Here is a 23,601-nt window from a genome sequence, read left to right as displayed (position 1 = left end):
GCTGATCATCTCTCAATGCCACATTAAGTGACGGGGGGTAGTTGCTAGAAATGTATCAATTAGTAGAATCAGTAATGAGATATAGGATTAACTGTTACTTCAAAAGACACAGATTTATGAGGGATAGTTAGCATGGGTTTATTAAAGAAGGTTCTTGTCTTATTAATTTCATTGATTTTCTTGAGGAAGTAACAAGGAAGATTAATGAGGGTAGTGAAGTCGATATTGCCTGCAATAAATCCTCATTATCTGTGGGGTTGAAGGCACAATCCTCCCATGGATAACAAAAAACTCAGATGTCTACAGTATAAATTTCCTATCTACCATAAAGGACCATCTGATCAAACTGGATGCGGCAATGGGAGAGAAAAAAGGGATCTAGGGTCGATGGCAGTGAATCTGCAAATAACAAGGAGTAGGTGTACATGGATTTTAGTGAAGTATTTTGCACAATCTTATGGGTCAGAAAAATTAAAGCCCATGGGATACAGGGGAACGTGGCGAGTTGAATTCAAAATTGGCTCAGTGACAGGACAAAAGCATAATGGCCGATGTTGATTTTGCAAATGGAATCTCTTTCATTTGGTGTTACACAAGATTTGATGTTGGATCCCTTGCTATTTATGGCACATGTTAATGATTTCCTCTTAAGTGTGGGAGTCATATTTGGGGGATTTTCAAATAACACAAAAATTGGTAGTGAAGAGGGTGGATGTTCACTGTCGCATGATATCAGTGGCTTGGATGAGAATGTGTAAAAGTGATAAATAGAATACTACCCAGACAACTTCAATGTTTTGTATTTAGGGAGAGCAAACAAAAAAAAGGGGTTATACAATAAAATGGGAAAATATTGTGAGCAACAGAGAAAATTTAAAGCCGTTGTGGTGCATGTCTATACATCGGTGAAATAGCAAATAGATAAGGTAGTAAACATGACACATGAAACGCTTTCCTTCATTGGACAAAATGCAACAAATGAAAACAAGGCTGCAATGCTAGAATTGTATTAGAACTGAGGAAGGGTCACACGACCCAAAAGGTTAACTCTGATTTCTCTCTACAGATGCTGGCGGACCTGCTGAGCTTTTCCAACAATTTGTACTTTGGAAGCCGAGGGATATTTTATTTGAGGTATACAAAATAATGAAAGGTTTGGATAGTAGCCATGGATTTTCCCTAACAGGGAGATCAGTTACCTGGGGACATAGATTTAGGTCCCCTACCAAAAAAGAGAAAATGCTGGAAAATCTCAGCAAGTCTGGCAGCATCTGTAAGGAGAGAAAAGACCTGACGTTTTGAGTCTAACTGACCCTTTGTCAAAGCTCAATATATAGATTTACATAGATTTAGGTGATTAGTAGAAAGATTACAGAGAGAGGGAACATTAGAAAATATCTTTCCTAATGGGGCAGCATGGTGTCTCAGTGGTTGGCACTGCAGCCTCACAACGCCAGGGACCCAGATTCGATGCCCGCCTAGGGCGACTGTCTGTGTGGAGTTTGCATATTCTCCCCGTGTTTATGTGGGTTTCCTCCGGGTGCTCCGGTTTCCTCTCACAATCCAAAGATGTCCAGGTCAGGTGAGTTGGCCATGCTAAATTGTCCATACTGTTAGGTGCATTAGTAAATGTAGGGTAGGGGAATGGGTCTGGGTGGGTTATTCTTTGTAGGGTCGGTGTGGACTTGTTGAGCCAAAGGGCCTGTTTGTACACTGTAGGTAATCCAATCATATTTTCAATCTCAGGGTGATGGGTGTCACTGCCCAATTTGGTGGTTGAGGTTGTGATGATACTCTGGCATTTTGTCCTTTTTTTTATGAGAAGTGGTTGAGACAGATGCTGAGCGATCTATTCCAGGCCAATAAAGTAAATAACTTGTGAGGCCTTGGGCCTTTTTCTAAGTTGGATAATAGAAGCAGCATGAATGGGTGGGGTCAAGCTCCCACAGAACTAGGGTTTTAGTTTTAGCTTTTAGTAGTTGCTGGGGTCTCAAAGCCAGATGTGGAAGCTGATATACATCACTCTCTGCTACAGCAAAACACTTGTGTCTCTCTCGCACTCCCTTTCTCTTTCTCTCTCTCTCTCTCACTCTCTCTCTCTGTCTGAGTTTTCTCTTGATATTCATTCCTCCTGGACTGGAGAATTGCATGTGAGACAATCTATTTCACTGAAATTGCCTTTGCCAAGGCTGTGTTTATGGGATGTTACTATATTGGAGCAGTTGCTGTTTAGTAATTAATTAATCTATTATTCTGTTAAACTTTCTAATAGAGTTAAGTTATTCCAATTTCTCTTTCTTTTGTTTGTATTTTAACTATAGTAAAGGAATTGTGTTTTGCTTCAGCCCTGATAGTTTGACAAAATGAATTGCATCCAGAATGCAACATCTTATACTTGCCTTTAAAAATAAGAAATAGTTGCAGTCCAGGCTATCTTCTTAATATATTTTAAGGGGGTTTGGTTTGATCAACATCAAGGTGGAAACTCTGAGCTCATTTAAAGCAATACATTCTAGCACCTGAACCACAGTAACTTGCAAGGCTACGGATGTAGCGCTAATAAGTGTGATTAAGAAGGACTGTTCTATTCTGTTCATTCAGACATGATGGGTTGAATGGTCTCTCACTGCAGTGTAACTTTTCTATGATTCTTTCTGATCAGCCTCTCTTGCAGACCCTCTTACAAGTATAAACCTCCTTTCATATGGGGATTAAAGATGTTCACAATGCTCCAAGTGAGTCTTCACCAAGGCTCATTTTTACTTCTGTAAAGGACATCTTTACTTCTGTACTGAAACCTCATTGAGATGGAGACCAATATACCATTTGTCTTCCTAATCGCTTGCTGCACCTCTTTGCCAACCTGGTAAACAAGAGACATCCATGTACCCTTGGACAAGAGCACTTCCCAACCTCTCATCATTAAAGAAAAAATCTGCTTTTCAGTTTTTTTCAATAGAAGTGAATAATTTCATACTTATTTACATTAAATTTCATCTGTTACGTTCTAGCCCATTCACTTAACCAAGTACTCTTGAATCCCCATTTGCACCTTCCTCATCAATTGTATTTCCATCCAATTTGGAGTCTTCAGCAAATGTGAAAACATTATAAATGGTCCCCTCATCAAAATGATACATATGAATTGTAATATTTGTGGACTGAGCACTGACCCTTGTGGTACCACACTAATTACAGCCTACATCCTGAGAATGATATATTTATTACAACTCTTGACTTTCTGTCTGTTAACTAATCTTATTCAAACTAGCGTATTAACCTCAATCTCATGTGCCCTAATTTTATTTGCTAACCCCCTATGTAGGATCTTAAGAAAAACCTTCTGAAAATCCAAGTGCATCACATACACTAGCTCTTCTTAATCAACACTGCAGCTAATATCCTCAAAGAGCTCCAACAGTGTTGTCAAACATGATTTCCCTGTCAGAACTCAATGTTGATTCTACCCAGTTTTACCATTCTTTCCTCAATGATCACATCCTTTATAAGAGATTCTAACATGTCACTACTATTGACACACAATAGTTCTGTAGTTCTTTACTTTCCCTCTTCCTCCCTTTTTAAATAGTGATATTTATATCGCGATCTTGCACTCAACAGGAATCTTACTAGAATCTACAGAATTATGAAAGATAACCACCAATAAATTCATTATCTCTTTAGTATTTCCTTTCACACTGTGGGATGAAATTCATCAGGCTCAGAGGATTCCTCAACCTTGTCTAGTTCACTTTTCAAGTATTGTGGATTTACTAATACCAGTTAATTTTAGTGCAACAGTTTCACAAACTCTGTAGTTGTGACCTCTGTAGGTCATCTTGTAGTTTAGAGAGATTTTTTATGGCTTCTACTCTGAATGCAAATGCAACATAATTGTTTAGTTTCTTCATCAATTTCCCGTTCACTATAAATTCTCCTGTACCCAGCTGTAATAGGTTCACATTTCTCCTACCTAATCTTTTCCTTCTCACATAACTAAAGAAGCAATTTGTAATCTGGCTTTATGTTCCATGGTAGTTGATATTCCTGTCTAATACAATTTCTTAATCCTCCTTATTGGGTTCTAAATTGCTCCCAATCCTCCAGCTGACCACTTCTTCTGGCATCTTTATGAGCCACTTCTTTGGTTCGAATGCAATATTTAATTTATTTCTTTAGCCACTGTTGATTTACATTTTTCTTTGGGTATTTCTGTCTCAGAAGAATAGATGTTTGTTGTAGACTGTGTAGTGTTTCTTTAAATACTAGCTATTGTCTGTCTAACTTCAAATCTTTTTGTGCATTTTTGCAAACCACCTTATCTTCTCAAATTTTCATAAATTCCTTTCATTAAACGTAATTTCTGAATGAATTATATGACATTAAAACTTCGAAAATCTATCTTATGATGTTAACCAACACATTTACAGCAAGTCTATTAATTAATCTTTTCTAATTACGTAACAATAAATCCAAAATGTCCGTAAAACTAATGACATAGGAAGGGAAAAGGATGAGATTCTGAAGGGAGAATGGAGAAAGTTAGGCAAGAATTTAAAAAGGAGGTCCTCAGGAGTAGTAATATCTGGATTACTCCCAGTGCTACGAGTGACTAAGGGTAGAAATAGAAGGATTGAGCAGATGAATGTGTGACTGAGGAGCTGGTGCAAGGGAGAACAATTTTTGGATTGTTGGAATCTCTTCTGGGGTAGAAGAAACTTGTACAAGAAGGACGGATTGCACCTGAATTGGAAGGGGAGTAATATGCTGGCAGGGAGATTTGCTGGAGCTGCTCAGGAAAATTTAAATTAGTAAAGTGGGAGTGGGTGGGACCCGGGGAAATAGTGAGGAAAGAGATCAATTGGAGACTGATACAGTTGGGAAAAGGAGCAAGTCAAACAGTCAGGGCAGGCAGGGACAAAGCAGAGAACAACGTAGGACGGATAAATTAAACTGCTTTTGTTTCAATGCAAGGGGCCTAACAGGGAAGGCAGATGAACTCAGGGCATGGCTAGGAACATGTGACTGGGATATCATAGCAATTACAGAGATGTGGCTCATGGATAGACAGGACTGGCATTTTAATGTTCTAGGATACAGGAAGGACAGAAAGGGAGGCAAGAGAGGAGGGGGAGTGGCATGTTTGATAAGGGATAACATTATGGTTGTATTTAGGGAGAATAATCATGGAAATACGTCCAGAAAAGATATTTGGGTGGAACTGAGAAATAAGAAAGCGATGACCACCTTATTGGGATTGTATTATAGACCCCCTCCGTAGTCAGCGGAAAATTGAGAAGCAAATTTGTAAGGAGATCTGAGTTATCTGTAAGAATAATAGGGTGGTTATGGTAGGGGATTTATGACTCGGACTGCCACAGTGTTAAGGGTTTAGATGGAGAGGAATTTGTTAAGTGTGTACAAGAAAAATTTCTGATTCAATATGTGGATATACCTACTAGAGAAGGTGCAAAACTTGACCTACTCTTGGGAAATAAGGCAGGGCAGGTGACTAAGGTGTCAGTGGGGGAGCACTTTGGGGCCAGCGACCATAATTCTATTAGTTTTAAAATAGCGATGGAAATGGATAGACCAGATCTAAAAGTTGAAGTTCAAGATTGAAGAAAGGCCAATTTTCATGGTATTAGGCAAGAACCTTCGAAAGCTGATTGGAGGCAGACGTTCACAGGTAAAAGGACAGCTGGAAAATGGGAAGCCTTCAAAAATGAGATAACAAGAATCCAGAGAAAGTATATACCTGTTAGGGTGAAAGGAAAGGCTGGTAGGTTCAGGAAATGTTGGATGACTTGAATAATTGAGGGTTTGGTTAAGAAAAAGAAGGAAGTGTATGTGAATCATCAGAAAAATATAAAGGCAGCAGGAGTATACTTAAGAGGGAAATCAGGAGAGCCAAAAGGGGACATGGGATAGCTTTGGCAAACACAGTTAAGGAGATTCCAAAGGGATTTTATAAATATATTAAGGACAAAAGGGTAACTAGGGAGAGATTAGGGCTCCACAGATCAGCAAGGCAGCCTATGTGTAGAATGACAGGAGATGGGGGAGATACTAAATGAGTATTTTGCATCAGTGTTCACTGTGGAGAAGGACATGAAAGATATAGAATGTGAGGAAATAGATGGTGACATCTTGAAAAATGTCCATATTACAGAGGAGGAGGTGCTGGATGTCTTAAAATGCATAAAAGTGGGTAAATCCCCAGGACCTGATCACGTGTACCCTCGAAGTCTCTGGATAGCTAGGGAAGTAATTGCTGGGCCCCTTGCTGAGATAGTTGCAGGTGAGGTGCCAGAAGACTGGAGATTGGCTAACGTGGTGCTACTATTTAAGAAAGGTGGTAAGGAAAAGCCAGGGAACTGTGGACTGTGAGCCTTATGTCAGTGGTGGACATGTTGTTGGAGGGAATCCTGAGGGTCAGGATGTATATGTATTTGGAAAGACAAGGATTGATTCGGGATAGTCAACATGGCTTTGTGCAAGGGATATTGTGACTCACTAACTTAATTGAGTTTTTTGAAGAAGTAATGCAGAGTATTTATGAGGGCAAAGTGGTTGATGTGATTTATATGGACTTCAGTAAGGCGTTTTGCAAGGTTCCTCATGGTAGACTGATCAGCAAGGTTAGATCACATGGAATATACAGAGAATGAGCCATTTGGATACAGAATTGGTATGAAGGTAATTGCCAGAGGGTGGTGCTGGAGGGTTGTTTTTCAGAATAGAGGCCTGTGACCAGTGGTGTCACCTGTAAGTTTGCAGATGACACCAAAATTGGAGGTGCAGTTGATAGTGAAGAAGGTTACCTCTGATTACAACAGGATCTTGATCAGATGGGCCAATGGGCTGAGGAGTGGCAGATAGAGTTTAATTTAGATAAATGTGAGATGCTGCATTTTGGAAAGGTAAATCAGAGCAGGACTTATACACTTAATGGTAAGGACCTGGGGGGTGTTGCTGAACAAAGCTGCACCTTGGAGTGCAGATTCCTAGTTCCTTGAATTTGGAGTCGCAGGTAGATAGCATACGCCTTCTTCACTATCCTATGCTTTCCTTCATTGGTCAGAGTATTGAACATAGGCATTGTGAGGTCATGTTGTGGCTGTACAGGACATTGGTTAGGCCACTTTTGGAATATTGTGTGCAAATCTGGTCTCCCTCCTATTGAAAGAATGTTGTGAAACTTGAAAGCGTTCAGAAAAGATTTACAAGGATGTTGCCAATGTTGAAGGATTTGAACTACATGGAGAGGCTGTTTTCCCTGGAGCATCAGAGGCTGATGGGTGACCTTATAGAGGTTTATAAAATCATGGGTGTGGGGGGGGGGCATGAATAGGGTACATTGACTAGAGGGCATAGGTTTAGGGTGAGCGGGGAAAAATTTAAAAGGACCTAAGGGGCAACTTTTTCACACAGAGGGTGGTGTGTGTATGGAATGAGCTGCCAGGGGAAGTGGTGGAGGCTGGTATACTTACAACATTTAAAAGGCATCTGGATGGGTATATGAATAGGAAGGGTTTAGAGGGATATGGGCGAAGTGCTGGCAAATGGGACTAGATTAGGTGGGATATCTGGTTGGCCTGGATGAGTTGGAGCAAAGGGGCTGTTTCCGTGCTGTCCACCTCTATCACTCTGTGACTCTAATTGATTTCTGTTCCATTGATAACATTGGTCATTAAATTTAGGGGCTTAGAGCAATCATACAGATAAGAACAACCAGATTTAAAATCCTCAAAAACTTGTAAAACTCCAGTGGATGTTTGCTTTTATCAAACTTTTAAATGGAGTATAACTCCTTTTCGAACAGTTTATTATAACTATCTTTCAAAGGCATTAAAAAGTAGAGATGGCATGATTGATTATTATACTAAGGTGGAGATGTTTGAAGAGCGGGAAATTAGCTGGTGTATTGCTCTGGTATTCACTCTTAAACTCAAAATGGTAATTTTAGATTGCTGTCATTTCCTACTGTACAAATAAGGTGGGATACTTTTAAACACAGAACAACAAAATCATGTACTTCACATTGAGTATGTAAATTCATTTCCATGACTGGAAACTATAAAGGAATTTGTGTACAGTAGTTATTGGGGAGCTCAGAAAGACCATTCAGATCATTTTATCTGCATTGAAACCATTGACAGCTTGATTCAGCTGGTAGCACCCTTCTGTTTGAATTAGAAGATTTAGTTTAAAGCACTCTCCAAGACTTGAGCAAAATACCACATCACTCACTGTCAAGAAAATGTTCGCATTCTTTTCCTGATGGAAGTTGAAGGGCACTCAGAAAGGCTGTGGAACTGGCCTGCATTAATCCTTTATTCCCATCAATTCCACTCAACCTACACTTGTTAACAGGCGCAAACAAGGATCCTTCCTTAAGTATTGAGTTTAGGTACAAAATATAATATCAAGCCCAAACTGCAGTTTAGTTAGAGGCCTGTACAGTAGCATCATTGTGACTTCCTTGTCAGGTCAACAAGTTTGAAAAAAGAGCCAAAAAGATCCAGATGTTTTTTTTTGCCTCTTCACGTTTTTAGCTGGATGAGCAGACAGAACCCCTGGCCTCCACATGGAAACCTTGGGTCTCAATTGACCCATCTCAACACCATCCCCAGCCTGATGTTGAGGCCCTCCCAAATACTTCCCTGATGTATCATTTAGCTACCGTTAGTAGGATCTTAGTTGTCCAGATAACTGCCACTGTACTCTAAGAAAATTAAATGTACTGAACCTGTCTTGAGAAGCTTCTGAGACTTTTCTGATGAAATGCTGTATAAATGTTATTCTGCCTGGCTGTATCACTGAGACATCATGAACATAGAGGTATGCCATAAAACACATGAATAAGGCCTGGTTATTGTTCCAAATGCAAGAAGAGTTTTCACTGAGAATAACATTGTAAAAAGAAATGAACTCAAAGCACAGACCATTGCATTTATTTTCCTAACATTTGAATTCAGTCCATAGTAATTAAGTGCATCTTTTGGCACTGAAGCAGCCATCTTTAGCTCTAATGTTCTGCAGGGTTTGATTCCAAGTCAAATTGTGCTAATCTGAAACAAACACAAATTAACATGTTTCAGGAATTCAGGAGCATGTAATGTTAAACTCAAGTCAGGAAAGGTGAACTGACTTCTCTCACCACTCTACTTCTATATTAGTGACAACAGGTTTGAATTTAACACAATAAGGATATTGCGAATGTAATAAATAAATACTTAACTGTGTCTAACTTAGTGTAAAAAATAAGCCAGTCAGGTTCCTTAAGTTATCAATTAAGGAATTTGTTTCATATCTGAAGCTCACTGAATCAAACAGGCAGAAATCATTAATAAAAGGTTTAAAATTTATTGATATATACATATATATCCAATTGCTCACTTATTACTACCTATTAGCTCAGTTGGTTGGATGGCTGGTTTGTGCTGCAGAGTGATATCAACAGCAGCAGTTCAATTCCCCCGGTTAAACTCACCACCATTAGTCTCTCTGTAATGAGACTGCAGTTCTTTGGTCCTCTGGGACTAGAGTTGTAGAGTCATACAGCACAGAAACAGTCCAACCAGTCCATGCAGAACATAATCGCAAGCTTAATTAATCCCACCTGCCAGTTCCTGGCACATATCCCTCCAAATCTTTCCTATTCGTGTACTTGTCTAAGTGAGTTTTAAACATTGTAACTATGCCCACTTCCACCATTTCCTCAGCAAGTCCATTCCACACACAAACCACTCTATGTAAATAAAATTGCCCCTCATATTTTTTAAAATCTCTCTCCTCTCACCTTAAAAATGTGTCCCCTAGTCTTGAAATCCCTATCCTAGGGAAAAGGCACCTACCTTTAATCCTGTCTGTACCCTTTATGATGTTATAAACCTCTGTAAGGTTACCTCTCAACCTCCTACACTCCAGTGAAAAATGTCCCAGCCTATTCAGTCTTTCTTCATAACTCAAGCCTTCCATACCCAGCAACATTCTGATAAATCTCTTCTGAATTCTCCCCAACTTAATGATATCCTTCCTGTAACTGGACAACCAGAACTGGACACAGTACTCTAGAAGAGGCCTCACCAATGTCCTATACAACCTCAACATGACTTCCCAACTTCTATGCTCAAAGGACTTAGCAACGAAGGCTAAGGCAACTTTGCCTTACCTTTGCTTTAAAAAGTGTTCAAGATATAAATGACAAGTTAACAAGTTAAATGACAAGTAGTTGTAGATGGGACAGAAACAGGATGTAGTGAAAATATTGGGAAGGTTTCTCATGTGATGAAACAAAGGGATTGGTTAAACTGTGTCTGCTTTAACGCAAGGAGTGTCAGAAATAAGAGTGATGAACTTAGAGAATGGATCAGTACTTGGAGCTATGATGTTGTGGCCATAACGGAGACGTAGGTTTCACAGAGGCATGAATGGTTGCGAGATGTTCCAGGGTTTAGAATATTTAAAATGAACAGGGAGGGTGGAAAAAGGGGAGGGGTATAGCATTGCTAATCAGAGAGTGCATCACGGCTACAGAAACGACTGTTGTTGAGGAAGGTTTGCCTACTGAGTTGGTATGGGTGGAAATTAGGAACAGCAAGGGAGCAACCACCTCATTGGGGGTTTTCTACAGGCCCCCTAATAGCAGTAGAGAGATTGAAGAACTTATAGGCTGGCAGATTTTGGGAAAATGCAGATGTAGCAGGATCGTTGTTATGGGTGATTTCAATTTTCCCAATATCGACTTGAAACCTCCTTAATGCAGATAGTTTGGATTAAAGACAGGAATCTTGGCAGTGTAGAGGAACAGAGTGATCTTGGTGTTCAAGTACATAGATCCCTCAAAGTTGCCACCCAGGTGGGTAGGGCTGTTAAGAAAGCATATGGTGTTTTAGCTTTCATTAACAGGGAGATCGGGTTTAAGAGCTGCGAGGTTTTGCTACAGCTCTACAAGTCCCTGGTGAGACCACACTTGGAATATTGTGTCCAGGTCTGGTCACCCTACTAGAGGAAAGATACTGAGGCTTTGGAGAGGGTGCAAAGAAGGTTTAGCAGGATGCTGCCTGGACTGGAGGGCTTGCCTTATGAAGAGACATTTACTAAGCTCAGACTTCTCTCTCTTCCTCCTCTCGCTGGAGAGGAGGAAGAGAGGTGACCTGATCGCGATATACAGGTAATGAGAGGCATGGATAGAGTCAATAGCTGTAGACTTTTCCCCAGGGCAGGATTGACTGGCACGAGGGGTCATAGTTTTAAGATATAGGAGAAAGGTATAGAGGCGACATCAGAGGTAGGTTCTTTACGCAGAGAGTTGTGGATGCATGGAATGCGTTGCCTTGGTGGTGGTGGAAGCAGAGTCATTAGGGACATTTAAGCGACTGCTGGACATGCACATGGATAGCAGTGAATTGAGGGGTGCGTAGGTTAGATTATTTTATTTTACATTAGGATTAATTCTCGGCACAACATCATGGGCCAAAGGGCCTGTTCTGTGGTGTATTTTTCTATGTTCTATAACATTTGTAAATAAATTAATACAACCAATGACATTGTAAATTAATTTATTAAATAATAATTTTTCATTACAAGAGTTACAGTGTTCATCATATGCTGTCTCTATTTGTCCAACCAATGGCCACAGAAGCATAAATATAAAATAATGTCTTGGAGCAGAGCCAAGGCAAGCTTTTCATAACATCTTCATCAGTGTCAGTGGTCTTACTGGTACAATAGCTCATGTTAGTGGACTGCATCATGTCACAGTACAACCATGAGCTTCTCTAAATTGGCAATTAACTGATCACAGCACTTACATCATAATTTTTCCATTGGGAAATCTTTTATCAGAATAGCAAAGAAAGTATATTGCTTGGATAATGTTTGGCCAACTTCTATTATACCTGACCAAGACACGTTTGGCACTGTTACCAGGTAAAAAGAACAACCTCCAGCTATGCTTTCCAAAATGGAAAAAAAACTTCTATATTCTCTGAGTGCAATCATCATAGCTGCCATTTATACTTTTGTCAACTTACTACCTATGTTAGTGAAATAAGCTTTCAATTTCAGCTCCCATTTTAATGTTTAAAGTGGCTATAGTTTATCATTTTTATCAAATACATTTTTGTATTGTTTTATAAGATTAGGGTTTTCTATAGTGCAGGTCATTCTTCTATTGTGTTGTTTTGAGATGTGGGCATCACTGGCTATGCCAGCATTTATTGCCCAGAGGGCAGTTAGGAGTCAACCACATTGCTGTGTCTGGAGTCGCATGAAGGCCAGCCCAGGTAAGGATGACAGATTCCTTTCCTAAAGGACATTAGTGAACCAAATGGACTTTTCCTGATAATCAACAATGGTTTCATTGTCATCATTAGAGCTTAATTCCAGATTTTTATTGAATTGAAATTCCGCCATCTGCCATGGTGGGATTCAAACTCAGGTCCCCAGAACATTATCTGGGTCTCTACATTGATTGTCTAGCAATAATATCACTCAGCCATCATCTCCCCTGTATTAATCTTTCAAACAGAGCAAAACATTTTAAAAAGTGATAATGCAAATGTTGCTTAGTTACTGGAACTGATCATTCACTTTATAGAGTTTCATGTTCAGATTCCAATCATCCTCCTAACAGGTTCCACGGTTTGGCATCCCGACTGTAAGAAGTCTACCAGGGCTGAAGAGAAACAAAGGGTGAGTACATTATGCAAACAAGCAACAATATGAGTGCTAATCATACACATATGCATTATCCAGTTACCATGGATTTGATTTCATCTGGTTCATTTTTTTTTGTGTAGAAAACCAGTTTACTTCTCTCCTGAGTCTACTATCCTCTTCTATTTTACCAAGTGGAGAAAGTTTCCTCAGCTTGTTGCACAAAATATAACCTTAAAATGCTTTTACAGAACGTGTCTATGATTTTGGTGAATGTAGTGTGGAGAAAATATTATCAGAGAAATGGAATGGTATATGATTTGTATTCATGACACATGGTGAAGATTAGTGACTGCTCCTTAGTTGTGAGATTTTGTTAATTACAGGGACTTTGATATCTTTGATTTAGCATTGGTACAATTCTGAGGCCACAAAGTGGAGCAAAAGTATAATTAACCAGCCTCAGCACGAGGGCAGCTGGGGAGCAGTGCTTAGCGCAACAGAAGTAACTCAAACCCATTAAACTCTGAATAGTGAAAATAGCATCCCATTTGATTAGCACTCGCTTCAAGTATTAAACATTTACACCCTCTGAATAGAGCTGCACAGAGGCAGCAATATGCGCCTTAACCACTGTAGCAGTTCATCAAGGCTCTTTCAGTTGCACCTTCCAAACATCTGACCTCTAGCACTTTGAAGAACAAGGTCAACAGGCACTGGGGAGCACCACTACCTTCAAGCTCCCCTCCCAGTCTCACACTAACCTGTTTTAGCAATACATTGTCATTGGGTCAAAATTCTGAAACTCCCTCCACAATAACAAAATGAAATTTGTGAAATCGAGTGAACGTATGAACAAGGAATAAAAGTCAATTAGAGGAACTTGTAAAAAGCAATTTTTGAAATTGTCTTGCAAAGGTTTCAGAGAATGTGGATAATATTTCATTGTAAATTTGTTGGCTTTCATCATTGGATTCGGATAGCTCATGATAAAGGAGAATGGGATCAGTTAGCCTGCAAACACAAAATTAATCTGCAGTAAAACCATGCTGTTAACCTTGAAGCCAAGTTGACAGTCAAATTCTTAAGCAGAAGCAGTAAGTTATTTTATGCCATGTAATTGTTGCTTTAAAGTTATAATGGGGCAATATAATAACAGGTTCGCAGTGAAGCAATGTACAAAGTAATATTGGCCTGTCTCTCAGATCAATAGTGAACACTGAAACAAATTGTTTCTATAATTAGAAGGTTAATTGTCGTTAAGATAATTCAAACTTTCAAATCTATGTACCCTCTTTAAATTAAGAAATAAATGGAGAAATTAATGCTCTCATTGAAATTGGGAAATAGCACTTGCTTTGTGGTACAAAACATTTGTCCTGTTCGCTGAAATGACAGAGTATTGTAATTTTTATCCATGTTTTCCATTCCTAACAAAGACGTTTTGCAACCTTATCCTTCTATGGAAGTGATGCAGAGACGGGAAAACAAGCCTTCATCAGATTTTTCAATGGAATGAAGTGGCTGTATCGTATCCTAGCATGCAGATGAATTAATATCTTTGTGTGAAGTTCCTCTGGACTGTATTTTAACAGACACATTACTGTCTTTTTTTCTAGTACAATATGTCTACTTATTTTGGCAAATATTCCATTTATCAAGATGTATGAATTAGGCAATCTCAACAAAAGAACAGAAAAGGCTTTTTAATTACATCATTTTGATTTAAGAGAGATCAAATTATGTAAAAGGAATAATTCTTTTAAGATCATAAGATATAGGAGAAGAATTAGACCATTCAGCCTATCAAGTCTGCTCTGGCATTTGATTATTTGATCATGGCTGAGATCTTTCTCAACCCCATTCTCCTGGGTTCTCTCCATATCATTGATCCCCTTACAAATTAAGAAGCTATCTATCTCTATCTTCAAGACACTCTGATTTGCTCTCCACAGCCTTCTATGGTAATGAGTTCCACAGATTAACCATGCTCTGGCAGAAGATATTCCTCTTCATCTCCGTTCTAAAAAGTCATCCTTTCATTGTGAGGCTATGCTCTCAGGTCTTTGTCTCTCTTCCTAGTGGAAACATCTTCTCCATGTCCACTCTATCCAGGCCTGTCAGTGTTCTGTAAGTTTCAATGGGATGGCCCCCTCATCCTTCTAAACTCCATTGAGTATAGACCAGAGTCCTCAACCATACCTTGTACGACAAGCCCTTCATCCCAGGGATCCTTCTTGTCAGCTCTCTCTAGGCCCCCTTCCAATGCCAGCACATCCTTAGATATGGAGCCAAAAACTGCTCACAATATTGCAAATGCAGTCTAACTAGAATGTTATGTAGCCTCAACAATACATCTCTGCTCTTGGATTCTAATACTCTTGAAATGAATTCATTTCAATGCTAACATTGCATTTGCCTTCCTAACTGCGGATTGAGCCTGCATGTTAACTTCAAGAGAATCTTGAACTAGCACTCCCAAGTCCCTTTGTGCTTCAGGTTTCCAAAGCATTTCCCCATTTAGAAAATAGTCTCTGACTCCATTCTTCTGAACAAAGTGCGTGACTTCACACTTTCCCATATTGTATTCTATCTACCACTTCCTTGCTCATTCTCCCAGTCTGTCTAAGTCCTTCCACAGCTTCGCCACTTCCTCAACTTTCTCTTTCCCTTCATCTATCTTTGTGTCATCTGCAAACTTAGCAACAATACCCTCATCCAGATAGTTAATATATAACGTGAATAGTTGTGGTCCCAACATGGATTCCTGCAGAACTGCACAAGCTGCTGGCTGGCATCCTGAAAAAGATGCCTTTATCCCACTTGATACCTTCTGCCAGTCTTCCAATCTTCTATCCATGCCAGTACCTTGCTCTTAACACCATGGACTCTTATCTTATTTAACAGCCTCCAGTGTGGCACTTTGCCAAAGGCCTTCTGGAAATCCAGATAGATCACGTCAACTGGCTCTCCTTTGTCTAACTTATAGTCATAAACTCATAGAGATCTACAGCATGAAAACAAATGCTTTGGTCCAGTTCATGTGTGCCATTCAGATCTCCCTAAATAAATCTAGTCGCATTTGCCAGCATTTGGCCCATATCCCTCAAAACCGTTCCTTTTCATCGAACCATCCAGATGCCTTTTAAATGTAATTGTACCAGCCTCCACCACTTCCTCTGGTAGCTCATTCCATACACGCACCACCCTCTGTGTGAAAACGTTGCCCCTTTGGTCCCTTTTCCCTTCTCACCTTAAATCTATTTCCCCAAGTTTTGAAAAGACCTTGTCTATTTATCCTGTCCATGCCGTTCCTGGTTTTATAAACCTCTATAAGGTCACCCTCAGCCTCTAACGCTCCAGGGAAAATAGCTCCAGTCTATTCAGCCTCTCCCTATTGCTTGTTATCTCCTCAAGGAGTTCCAATAAGTTTGTCAGGCATGACCTCCCCTTAATGAAGCCATGCTGACTCAGCCCTATTTTACCATGCACTTCCAACTATTATGTAATCGCATCCTTAATAGTGAACTCTAATATTTTACCAATGAACGAGGTCAGGGTAACTGACCTCTAGTTTCTGCTTTCTGCCTCCCTCCTTTCTTAAACAGGGATGTTACGTTAGCCATTTTCCAGTCCTCAGTGGCCCTCTTGACTGCAGTGGTTCTTGAAAGATCACATTCAATTCCTGCACAATTTTGTCAGCTAGCCCCTTCAGAAACCTTGGGTGTAGTCCGCATGGTCCTGGTGAATTATCCACCTTCAGATTTCAGTTTCACCAGCACCTTTTCCTCACCTCTGCCCCTGACTCTCTTGAAGTTCTGGTATGCTGCTGATGTCTTTCACCATGAAGATTGATGCATATTACCAATTCGGTTCCTCTGCCAGTTCTTTGCTCATTATTACAACTTCTGCCTCATTTTCTAGCAGTCTACGCTTGCCTCACTCTTACCTTTAATAACATGATTTGACTTCAACAGTTTAAAAAATGTGTAACTTTACAAACAGCTTTTTTAGCAATAAAGTGGACAGTTTATTTTTAATTGCACACAATTCTTTGGAAAGGTTTTCCAACCAAATGTCCAAATGTTGATGCAATAGTGAACTGTTTGAACGTGGAATTATTTTGAGACATGACCTGCTGCTGAAGTGAATTGGCCTCTGGTTCCCCATTGATTAGAGCACAATTTCTGAATGCCCAATTCCAATTCAGTGAAGTGAAGTGCATTTTCAGGTTAGCCCTGTCACTAATAAAGAACCTCTCGAAAAAATAATTTAGTGACTTAATTCTCCATTTAGGGTCATAGAGTCATAGAGATGTACAGCATGGAAACAGACCCTTCGGTCCAACCCATCCATGCCGACCAGATATCCCAACCCAATCTAGTTCCACCTGCCAGCACTTGACCCATATCCCTCCAAACACTTCCTGTTCATATACCCATCCAAATGCCTCTTAAATGTTGCAATTGTACCAGCCTCCACCACTTCCTCTGGCAGCTCATTCCATACATGTACCACCCTCTATGTGGAAAAAGTTGGCCCTTAGGTCTCTTTTATATCTTTCCCCTCTCACCCTAAACCTATGCCCTCTAGTTCTGGACTCCCCGACCCCAGGGAAAAGACTTTGCCTATTTACCCTATCCATGCCCCTCATAATTTTGTAAACCTCTATAAGGTATTTGCTGTTCTATATATGAAAATGTTGACAAAATGATGATGGTGTCACCCTTCACACATTCTGAATTCTGACACTCTGAACATTGTTGGGAACTCCCTTTGGATACTTTAGTAATCTAACCTTCCACTATGGAGCAAGATCAACTCATTCTTGGTTCAGGTACATAACATCAAAGGCGGAGAGATCATTGTCATCTAGACTCAAAACATTAGCTTACTTTCTCACCATGGATGCTGCCTGACCCGCTGTGATCGCCAACATTTTTTAGTTTTCCATAAATAAGATTTTATTTGATTTATTAGAGATGGTTTATAAGTTACCTGAAAATCAATGATGCAGCATTTGTTATTCAAAGCCTGCCACTAACCAGCTCATAGCTCTCATTTGACTGAGAGATTTCTCATCATTTCAACTGATATCTGATGTAGCTGAAGGAAGCCAGATGAAGGGTTTATGCTAGAAACATAGATTCTCCTGCACCTTGGATGCTGTGCTTTTCCAGTACTACACTCTCAACTCCAATCTCCAGCATCTGCAGTCCTCACTTTCTCCTAGTTGATATCTGATGTAACATGCAATGAGGATAGATTTGAGGATAGAGAAAAATCAACTTGCAAATAGGTTTTCCATACAGATTCCAGCATCTACACTAGTTTGCTCCTAAAAGTTATTTGTTATTAGTTTTGTATATTATTAATATTGAATGGCAAAATTTTAATTCTTAAGTTTTTTTAATAGACATTAGTAAGTAGCTTGTTTGACTAATATGTGATAAAATATTTATGGACACACACACCTTTTACAATCAGTCTCAGTGAACAGTGTGTGTTTTCCATCCATACATACTAGAGGCCAATCCAGAAATGACGGTATACCTTTAATAACCTCAATCAAAACTGGAATTCCCTTGAAAAGGGAGTTATCCAGATCATCCTTGTAAGAAGAGCTACATTGCACTAGCTGACCTACCTTCTTGTTATTCAAGATGAACAATTTCACAGAAGCAATTCTTCACTTTCTATTTTGGGAAGTCTTCTGTGATTGTCACTAGGTTAATATTGTTACTACTCTTCAGATATTAACAACAATAGAAAATACATTAATGAACCAATGCAAAATATCAGTAAATTTCACGTTATTTGGAGTTTACAGCACAATTTTCAATGGTTCAGATTACAGGGAATTAATTTGAACAAGTGGTTTTGCTACTTGGTTTATTAGAGCAAAACAACTGGAAGGAAATCATTTTTACTTGTCTCTTTTATCAGAATCTAAAAATATTTTTATTTTACTTATGAAAGGGTAACTGTTAAAGAAATGCAGACAGCTCAGTCCAAACAGGTTTATTTTTCACACTTCCTTGCCTCATCTTGTGTGGGCCACCCTCACTGAGTTAGCAGGCAGTCATTGTATAAAGTCTGATTCACTTACCTACTGACAGATCATTTCATCCACTGCTCCATTTGCTGCAATCAATCCATTCGCCTTGCTCAGATAACTTCTGTTGAAATATCACAGAATTGTTCCCTTATGATTCAGCAAACAACCAGGAAGAGAAAAAATGAATGTTTATGGGGAATTATGATTTGGAGATGCTGATGTTGGACTGGAGTGTACAAAATTAAAAATCTCTCAACCCCAGGTTATAGTCCAAAGGTTCATTTGTAAGTACTAGCTTTCGGGATACTGCTCCTTGATTAGGTGGTTGTGGAGTATAAGATCGTAAGACAAGACAATCTTATACTCCACAACCACCTGATAAAGGAACAGTGCTCCAAAAGCTACTGTTTCCAAATAAACCTGTTGGGACTATAACCTGGTGTTGTGTGATTTTTAATTGTGGGGAATTAGACTTTAAAAGTTCAGCCAATGTCTGTATGCATGAAGGAGGAGAATGTGAGGACTGCAGATGCTGGAGATCAGAGTCAAGAATGTGGTGCTGGAAAGGCACAGCAGGTCAGGCAGCATCCAAGGAGCAGGAGAACCAATGCTTTGGGCATAAGCCCTACATCAGGATTGTCCAGAACATTGATTTTCCTGCTCCTTGGATGCTGCTTGACTTGCTGTGCTTTTCCAGTACCTCACACTTGGCTCTGTATGCATAAAACCATATTTCTTTTAGTATATTCCAAATTGTTCAAAACATCCCTTTTATTTTGATGTTCTTAATATTTGAACCCTCCATCACAACTTGTACAAGTAGAATTAGACCATAAGGTATAGGAACAAAATTGGTCATTCAGCCCATCACATCTGATCTGCCATTTGATCATGGCTGATATCTTTCTTAGCCCTAATCTCCTGCCTTCTCCCCATAATTTCTGATCCCTTGATATTCAAGAAGAACCTATCTAGCTCTGTCTTATTAAAATTCAATGATTCGGCCTCCACAGCCTTCGGTGGCAATTTGTTGACAGATTCATCACCTTCTGGCTGAAGAAAATCCTCCTCATCTCAATTCTAAAGGGTCATCCCTTCATTCTGAGGGTGTGCCCTGAAGTCCTCATCTCTCCTTCTAGTGGAAACATCTTCTCCATGTCCACTCCATCCAAGCCTCTTTGTTTTCTCAAAGTATCAAAGCGATGGCCCCTCATCCTTCTAAACTCCAGAGTCCTCAACCTCTCCTTACGAAACAAGTCCCTCATCCCAGAATCCTTCTTGTAAATCTCCTGTGGAATCCCTCCAAGGCCATCACATCCTTCCTTACATACATAGCTCACAGTATTCCAAATATGGCCTGATCAGAACCTTATACAGTGTAAGCAGTACATTCCTGCTCATGTATTCTAGCTGTCTTGAAATGAATGCTAACTGCCAAGTGCACCTGCGTGTTCATCTTATGAGAATCCTAAAGTAGGACTCCTAAATTCCTTTGTGTTTCAGATTTTTGAAGCCTTTCCCTATCCAGAAAATAATCTGTTATCCAATTCTTCCTCCCAAAGTGTGTAACCTTATACTTTCCCACATTGTACTCTATCTGCCACTTCTTTGCCTATTAACCTAGCCTGTCCGAATCCTTCGGCAGCTCCCCCCACCTCCTCAACACTACCTGCCCCTCCACCAATATTTGTATCATCTGCAAGGATTTGTATCATCAGAAAGGAACATGCTATCAGTCATCTTTAATTTTCCTGGGCAATGGTCCCATGCAGTTTCCTGTCCATCTGGTATACTGCCAAGAGCATTAAAACAAAAATTAATTTCAGAACAGGAGAAGAAAGTAAATCAATTCTATTCAGCTCTTCAAGCTCTGGATATCACTCACATTTTTTATTCATGATTTGAGCCAATGTTTTTGTTCAGTCTGCAGAAAAAGCAGTATTTTTTTAAAGTTCAGCCATCTCAATGTGATATTAATTATTACAGTAATTGTATTAAAAGCTTATTCATGCCAAATTTTGACTAGGCTCGGTTTCTGAACAAGCCGCGCTGAAAGCTCCATTTTTGAGTAGTGGGCAGACAATAGACAATAGGTGCAGGAGTAGGCCATTCTGCCCTTCGAGCCAGCACCACCATTCATTATGATCATGGCTGATCATCCTCAATCAGTATCCTGTTCCTGCCTTATCCCCATAACCCTTGATTCCACTATCCTTAAGAGCTCTATCCAAGACCTTTAGGTTAGTTCACTTTGGAAAGGCTGGAATCTCTGTTTTATTGCAAAGTCTCAGCAGGAAATTGTTAATTTATTGTTTTTTTTAAAAAAAGAAAACAACATAATCCGTGTACATTTGATCATTTATATAAGTACCCTCATCAAGTCAAGGATAATGTTATTTTTCAGTGATTTGTATATCACTGAAAAGCCCTGCCATTGATCTTCAATAGCAAGACTATGTCTTTCAAACAAACCACAGGCAAGTTTTGCCAGCTGGGGTTATTAAGTCTCTAAGGATGTAATGTGTTTGTAATTAATTTAGAACGATTTGTAGGTGGCTATTTCCTAACATAGCAAATCAAACATATGAAATCTTTATTAATAATAAGAATAATCTTATGTTTCAAACCATTAAATTACTTTTATTGGTCCTGAATCTTAGGTCATTGGCACACATTAAGTTCAGTATGCGGAGCATTTAAACCATAAATTATTCACGGTTTATTATGCTAGCTTTAAGGATTTTATAAAGAGGAAATTATTTAGTGCATTAGACTTACATATATACAATGGGAATATATTAGATTAAGCATACAAACCTAACATTATACTTCACTATTCCTTACTCGATTGCATGGCAGATTTTGTGAGCTTGCAACAGTCTCAAGAGGAAATGACAATGTGGTGCAGAGTAAATTACAGTGCCATCAGTATTGTCTGCCAGAAAGCAGTTGATTTAATGGTCATTATAACATTTAGCAAAGAGAGTGCTGTGATTGTAACCAACAAGCAACCAGCACACTCAGCTGGAATTTGGTTTGTTTGAGCCTCCTATTATAATTAACTTGATAAATTTATAATTGATTATAGGTAGCTGATTCTGAGTTAAAACTGTTTAAGTGAAAAGCGTTTTAATTGTGCCAAGTTCTCTTGAGATTTTTGACAGTCTGTTTCATTTAAAGACACTAAGGTCGACAGAACTCCACAATTATTACTTTTCTCAAACTGAAATCCATGTAGTTTCCATTTCTAGGTGTGGCGGTAAATAGGTCAATTGGTCCTTTCCATACATTCTGTTGTGACAAATTTAAGCATTGGTTTTTTTCAATTATCTGGTATGATTAGATTAGATTCCCTGCAGTATGGAAACAGGCCCTTCAGCCCAACAAGTCCACACCGACCCTCTGAAGAGTAACCTACCCAGACCCATTCCTCTACCCTGTATTTACCCCTGCCTAATGCACCTCACACTTTGGGCAATCTAGCATGGCCAATTCACCTGACCTGCACATCTTTGGATTGTGGGAGGAAACTGAAGCACCCAGAGGAAACCCACACAAACACACATGGAGAATGTGCAAACTCCACACAGACAGTCGTCTGAGGCAGGAATTGAACCAGGGTCCCGAGTACTGTGAGGCAGCAGTGCTAACCACTGAGCCACCATGGTGTGTGCTTTCTTGGCAATCAACATATTGCAGTGGCAAAAGCATGAGAAAGTGGGAAGATGAGTTTTCTATCACAAGTGCCATCCAGCAAAGCCTATTGTGTGTGGAAGGATAGATCCCTTATTCACAGACACTCAGTACCTAATTGAGATACCTGGCCCTTGGAATGTGGTCTGCTGAAAGAGAACTCCTTGCTTTTGTTTCTGAATGCCCCTGCCACACATTCTCCTCCCCTCCCTCTGCAATACCTATGCCACCCACGTACATCTTTTCAAGGGTCCAGTACTGATCCATAGAGATGCCTCAGTGGATTACTTCAGTAATCTTTGGCTGGCAGCTCTCAGGGATAGAATTTCCAGCTGATTAGGTTCTTATCTCAGTGGGAGGTCTGTCACTTTCCTGTCTGTCACTTACTCTGCAGTAGTATTGGGCTTGTCAGTGGAAAGGAGACCTGGGACATTTACTCACACTCGGTGAAAATGAGGACTGCAGATGCTGGAGATTAGAGTCAAGATTAGAGTGGTGCTGAAAAAGCACAGGAGGTCAGGCAACATCCGAGGACCTGAAAAATTGATGTTTCGAGCAGGAGCCCTTCCACCAGATATCCAAATAAACATGCTAATTAGGAACAACAATGGCTCTTTGAGCATACCCCCCCATTTAATAAGTTTGTGGCTGGTTTGTTTGTAAACTGAACTCAACATTTCTGTCCCCCCACAATAATCTTTGACCCCTCCCTTGCATATCAAGGATTTATCTACTTCTACCTTTAAAATATTCAAAGACTCTGTTTCCACCTCCCTTTGAAGAAGAGGGTTCTAATACCGCTGACAGAAACAAATGCTCGACATCACATGAAAGAGTGACCCCTTATTTTTGTAAGGTGACTTCAGTTACTACATTCTCCCTCAAGAAAAAAAATTATCTGTACATCCACCATATCTCACCCCCACATTGATGTTATATATTTCAATCCAGCCATTTTATAACCTTCTAAACTCCACCCTGACTCATTGTTCTTCATAGGATAATCCTCTCATTGTAGTATTAGTTTCATAAACCTTCCATGGACTTCTTTCAATGTATTTATAGCTTACCTTCAATAAGGAGACCACTACTCTGCACAATATCCAGATGTGCTGTCACCAATTCCCTGTACTTTTGTACTGAATTTCCCTTGCAATAAACAAGAACATGCCATTATCTTTCCT

General features: G+C 39.6%; 1 protein-coding gene across 6 annotated transcripts in view; it reads left to right on the top strand.

Moving 5' to 3' along the window:
* The window catches only part of LOC122561213 (actin-binding LIM protein 1-like), a 377,099-nt gene that overhangs the window by 339,490 nt on the left and 14,008 nt on the right, over positions 1-23,601 (top strand). For all 6 annotated transcript variants that reach the window (XM_043712803.1, XM_043712802.1, XM_043712800.1 and 3 more), the window contains one exon: positions 12,644-12,702. In XM_043712803.1, the coding sequence (XP_043568738.1) occupies positions 12,644-12,702 (59 nt within the window). The remainder of the gene's footprint in view (positions 1-12,643; positions 12,703-23,601) is intronic.

This window comes from Chiloscyllium plagiosum, chromosome 22 (genome assembly GCF_004010195.1).
Source record: "Chiloscyllium plagiosum isolate BGI_BamShark_2017 chromosome 22, ASM401019v2, whole genome shotgun sequence".
Lineage (NCBI taxonomy): Eukaryota > Metazoa > Chordata > Chondrichthyes > Orectolobiformes > Hemiscylliidae > Chiloscyllium > Chiloscyllium plagiosum.
Note: the sequence above shows the minus strand (reverse complement) of the source record. Positions and strands in the feature narration are given on the sequence as shown.